The following is a 5,753-nucleotide window of genomic DNA, read 5'->3' as shown; positions in this document are numbered from 1 at the left end:
CTCACTTCAGACCTTTATGTACTTGGATTCGATTCCTATCTCGAGTTCCAGCGAGGGTACATGGATACCTATTAAAAGGCAGTGGTTTTGTGTGAGTTTTCTAGCTTAGTTCCATTGAAATGACAACATTATAACAACACAGATGCTGGGAAAGGTACTTAATATAAGCAGGAGGCGGCCATTTTCTAGCCCAACATACCCAGATAAGCAAACCTCATTGTTTGGCACGTGAAGTGTTATGTAAGTAGACCATGTTGAGATAGAGAAAATGTCAATTTTACTTTCGATGCCATTTTCTGCATTCCAACCATGTCGGGTTTGTAGGTCAAAATACAAAAATCTACTTCAAAAATAAAATCTGAACAATTTCCATATACGTTACCTGGATGACACCGTTGTATCCACGATACAAAACACAAATCCGTGGAATCGTTGCCTTCACCAACCATGTTATGCTACACTTGCAGATCATAATTGAAATTGCATAATAATATATTTTTACAATAAATATATTATTAGTAACTGTAGAGAATTAGTAACGATCGAAAAGTTGTCAGAGCAGAAGGAAAGGCCTTATTCTACAGAATGCATAAGCTTTTATAATGCCTTCCTCGGTGTCACAAATTTAGGATTTTTATTCTCTTGAATAACACTTTTGCATCACAGGAAGTGCCTTCTCAGACTCTTGCAGAAACACGTCCTACAAGAAAAATAGTTCTCCTCTTTAAAGCAATATACATATGCGTACCATCTACGAATGAATTTCAGTTATGTCTTGGTGTTGAGGTTAATTAAAGTATTTTAGATAGCTTTATTTAGGAATGAAAGATGATGTCGGAAAATATCGAATTTGGCGGATTGATATTAACACGGCTGCATTTCCTTTGCAGTAGACTTTGCTATACCATACCCAGCCACCCCGTGAAGATTGTTCGCGTTTCCAGTAGTCCTTAAACAGATGAAGGGGTCCTAGGTGGCAGTGAGGTCTAAGGCAGAAGCCTTTGCAAATCAATGACATCAACTTTTGTCTACTTAATTTCGAATCTCGGCTCGGCCAACGTAAGTATGTGAGAAAGCTTGACAATAGATTCCCGTTGAGTAGCTTCCTGTGTATAGTGTATCATATTCTGAAGAAAAAAAAATAGCGTTAAACCCACAAAGCAAAACCAAGCCTTAAACAAGTGGATTTCGATACAACTTGAAATGCTGATTTTTCATAAGAATCATATGGACATTATGAAATCGTGACGAGAGGGCCAGAAAACGAAGAAAATGACACGGTATCAGAAGTAGGGGGGCGTAAAAGATACCTGAAATCGGTTACAAAATGCTACATGCTCTTTATTGCTATATCAGTGGTTTGAAAGGCTACCGTCACAACATATATTAGTTTTAATATTTATCACGTTTAATATGAAGAGCAATATATGCATTCATATCAAGACAAAAAAGCATTCTTTGGTCAAAATAGTATAGGTTGATTAATAATTCGAACAAATATAAATTCAAATTTAAGCACTCTGGTATCCACTTTACATTGGTTCGTTTTGCACTTTGATTCCTAGGATATGATGGTTCCTTCCAGTTATGATAAAGTAATTGTGACGATTTACACATTCGAAACGATTTTTATCCGAGAAAGGGTTCATTCTTGTGGAGTTCGTTTCTGAAAATGCAATAATAAGGTAAACTTTCACTGGCAGTTATATATAAAATGAACTAAAATATTTATTCTATTTACAAAATCGACATATAAATTCTCAAAGTATACCAGAACATACATATGTCAAATTGTATTCTTTGATAATTTGGGTGTAGAAAGCAAAGATACACAAACTTAATCTTACACACAGACACACACACACACACACACACACACTGAGGAGTATGCCTATCTGGATACACAATCTCTTCATCAGGGGAATATACTTGATAATTTATTATGTCTTTCTATTTTCTACTCAAAGACTTTACAGAGAATTAAGAATTTTAGCGATGAGAAAAAAAGAAGGAATACGAAGTACTTGTACGTTTACGATTGTTACTATTTTAAGTTGTGGCTTTTTGATATACCAATATTAAACCAATAAACAAGATCAACATAAAATAAATGGACGCGATTTCTTATTCCTAATTGGAAGAACATAACTGACAATCAAGGTTGGTCCCTTTGTGAAGTGTTACAAACTTTTATTGTAATACAATGAAATGAAGCTGTAAGCTTGCAGGAGAGAATGACTTAATAGATAACGTATTTTATTCATAATAACGTATTTTATTCATAAAAAGTTTTCTATCAATTTGTGAGCATATTTGTAATATTTCGATATCGAAGACTTAAAATGTGCAAAACACCTAGAAACTTAAAAAAGTTATTGACAGCGTGATCAGAAAATAAATAGAGGCTGAAGAACATGATGACAAGGACGAGGAAGATGGAGTGCTTGAACCTAATCATGTAAAGAAAGTTCAGGCTTACAAATGTAATCAATACACTTACTCATCTTCACAAATGTAGGCTCTAGCAACTTCGCATTTATCGTCATTCATGTAGAAATCTTCATGATTGAAGAGTCCAATGCAGTGGTCAATACCATTGGGCTCCCCAGATGCCCATGAGAAGAAGTTGATGTTTTTATTACTGGATAACCAAATCCACTGACGTAGTACTGCATTGTAATAGCCATCAATCCAAAACTCGAGAATCTGTTGAGCTGTGAAATCGTGTAAATACGATCGACACAAAGATGAAACGAAATCAGTCAAATAAATTAAAATTGAAAAATACAGAGAAATGCATTGATTCAAGTGCTAAATGGAAATGTCAGAATATTAGTCACGTAATCGAGAAACTAAGAATAAGTCATCACCAAACGCAGTTTATATATATATATATATATATATATATATATATATATATATTCTTTATCTATTTACGAGCTCAGATTTGTTGATTGTATGTCTTAAATATACAATATATTTGAATCAAAGTAACCCGAATAAATTTACTATATAACTTTAAAAACGTAACAAAATTACTCTTCGCGCTCACGACGCCCTACGGCCGACAAAAAGAAATAATCTTCTTACAACTGCTGACTACATCAAACACATTAACAAATTTTGCTTTTAGAATCTATTTACAGATTTAATAATTGTCAAGTTATGTCCATACCATTTACGTTATAGTGTCTTTTCAGCGTGTCCCTTATGAACTGAAATTCTCCAGCATCTTCAATCTGTGCCAGTTTCATGCCATTTTGATAGCAATATTGCTGCATATAGATATGGATGGAAAGATCTAAGACAAATTTGTACAAAATAAATAGATTATGAATCGTCAGGAATCAGGATGTTATCGTGCTCTTCATATGTTACGTGTCCTACATTTATAAAAATGATTATTGTACTTGTCTTCTTTATTGACGTTTGTTCGATTCATGTGTGTTTAAATTAGATTACAAGGAATATTGTCACTTAATGTAGTTATAAATGCTGTACACATTCGACGGATTTGTCATTAAAGAACATACATATACTCTAGTGTCATTATTGTCTTAACAGCAGACGACCCGTTCTTGCCGTGTACCATTGGTCTCCATACTGCTACTGTCTTGGCAATAGAAGAAGATTAGTTCACCAATTATGCATGGCTTTAAAATTATTTTACAACTTGATCGTTTTAGTACATGAATAATAAAACGTAATTACCGTCCATTCGTGAGATATGTTGCACTGCTGAAAACTATGGTACGCAACGAGAATTGATACACTTCCATAGATGGTATTTGTTTGCATCCATGTTTCATGATGTATTTCACGTCGCGTGCTGACTGAATTGCTGTATCACTAAATGTGTCATGTTAAGAGTATTAAACTACTTACAAAAATTTACATGAGAACCAAAAATGTAAACTTTACCAATGCTGAATGACAGGGTTGCTCAGTTTCTACGAATCTATAGCAGGAACTATGGCAAGCCTCCCATGATTGCTGATTTGCCAGAACTGGAAAACCATACATATATTAAATAAATCGTGTTCTTCATCAATTATATATTTTTTATAATATCTTGGGCGGAGTTGGGAGCGAAAGAAATAAACTTATTTTTTTAATATTAGTAGTATGCCACATATTGCAATATAATAAGGATGCTCCTGGCACTCATTAAGCTACTCACTCCCTACATGCATGAACCTAATCATTCCCTGCACTGACGAAGCTACTTACCCCCTGCACTCACAAAGTTCCACGCTCCCTGCACTCAAAAAGCTAATCACCCTCTGCATTTACGAAGCTAATCACTCCCTGCACTGACGAAGCTTCTCACTCACTGCGCTCATGAAGCATTTGAAACCCTGCAATCAAGAAACTCCTCAATCAATGCACTTACGAAACTGCTCACTCCCTGTACTAAGTTTCTTAATCCTTGCACTCATGAAGCTACTCGCTCACTACACTCACGAAGCTACTCACCCACTTCACTCACAAAGCTACTCATGACCTGCACTCACGAAGCTATTCAATTACTGCACTCACGAAGCTACTCGCTCACTGCACTCACAAAGCTACTCATGACCTGCACTCATGAAGCTATTCAATTACTGCACTCACGAAGCTACTCGCTCACTGCACTCACGAAGTTACTCCCATTAGATAAAATTGTTTTAACACTTTAGCATGTCAATACGGCGAAATTAAACTGGATGAAAAGTGCGAATCAGGAGTGGAAAAACGATAATGGAAGTATATATTTTAATTTTTTGAGAAAGATAATATTTCATTTTGGAACGAATTTCCCAGCGAACATATGGCCACCACCTTCACTTAGTATGAGCAAACTACTTCAATAAATTTTACCAAAAGTCAAGAATGCAGATAGAGAATATGATGCTGAGTTAATACCTTAGTTTATGCAATAAATAACTAAATAATATTTATTACTTAATAAGATGATGACTAAAAATACAAAGAGCGCTTTGAGTTCAGCTTGACAAAATCCTTTGGCCTTGAAACACCCCAGATGGTTTTAGCGACGATGCTCGCAAGAGAACAAATAATGTTACGAATTCCATAGGAGATAAGTTCCACATACATGTGAATCAATGCAATATATTAGTAATGCTGGTTAGCTGATATATAAGCTGATGACAATGAACACACACACACACAATATATATATATTACTAAAGTTATACAGTTTCTTATGCTTTTATCCGTGTTAATGGAGAATTTTGGCTTGTTTCATCGTGTAAAGTATTATGGAATTAAACGATATAACGATGCACAAACCTTATAGAAAACTAGACACCATACACACACACACACACTCGCACACACACACACATACACACACATTCACCAAATCACATCCTTTTGCAGATGTTACATTCATTACATATTAAATAATATTTAAAATATAATTTTGGCATACGCAATCCTTTCACATTACTGAGGTTTACTTATCATATGAATATATGTGCACAATTATTCAAAATTCTACAGACACGCAGAACCAAAGTATGTGAACAGAACAACAAAAAAATGTTCAAGGTATGAAACACATAATCATATTCATGGCATAGTGTACAACGTACCTGTTGGTATCCAGATAAAGCCAAGCAATGTCTTCCAGTTCATTATTAGTCAGGAGTGTATCGGCACACATTAGACCATTCGATGAAATATTACAGATTCTCTTCTTAGCCGTGAGGTGATATACTTTTGATGTCCAGTTAGCTTTGTTTTTAGTT

At 34.8% G+C, this 5,753-nt stretch overlaps 1 protein-coding gene across 1 annotated transcript; it reads right to left on the bottom strand.

Moving 5' to 3' along the window:
• Positions 1–1,346: 1,346 nt before the first annotated feature.
• On the bottom strand, positions 1,347–5,753 carry LOC149807504 (salivary C-type lectin 2-like). The gene is made up of 5 exons (XM_089940360.1): positions 5,598–5,753; positions 3,922–4,007; positions 3,176–3,275; positions 2,501–2,714; positions 1,347–1,666 (listed from the first exon to the last, which is right to left on the bottom strand). The coding sequence occupies exons 1-5, from the start codon at positions 5,638–5,640 to the stop codon at positions 1,630–1,632; spliced, it is 480 nt and encodes a 159-aa protein (XP_089796486.1). The 5' UTR covers positions 5,641–5,753; the 3' UTR covers positions 1,347–1,629.

This window comes from Sinohyriopsis cumingii, chromosome 1 (assembly GCF_028554795.1).
Source record: "Sinohyriopsis cumingii isolate HCF-2022 chromosome 1, ASM2855479v2, whole genome shotgun sequence".
Taxonomy (NCBI): domain Eukaryota; kingdom Metazoa; phylum Mollusca; class Bivalvia; order Unionida; family Unionidae; genus Sinohyriopsis; species Sinohyriopsis cumingii.
This window is presented reverse-complemented; position numbering and strand designations above follow the sequence as displayed.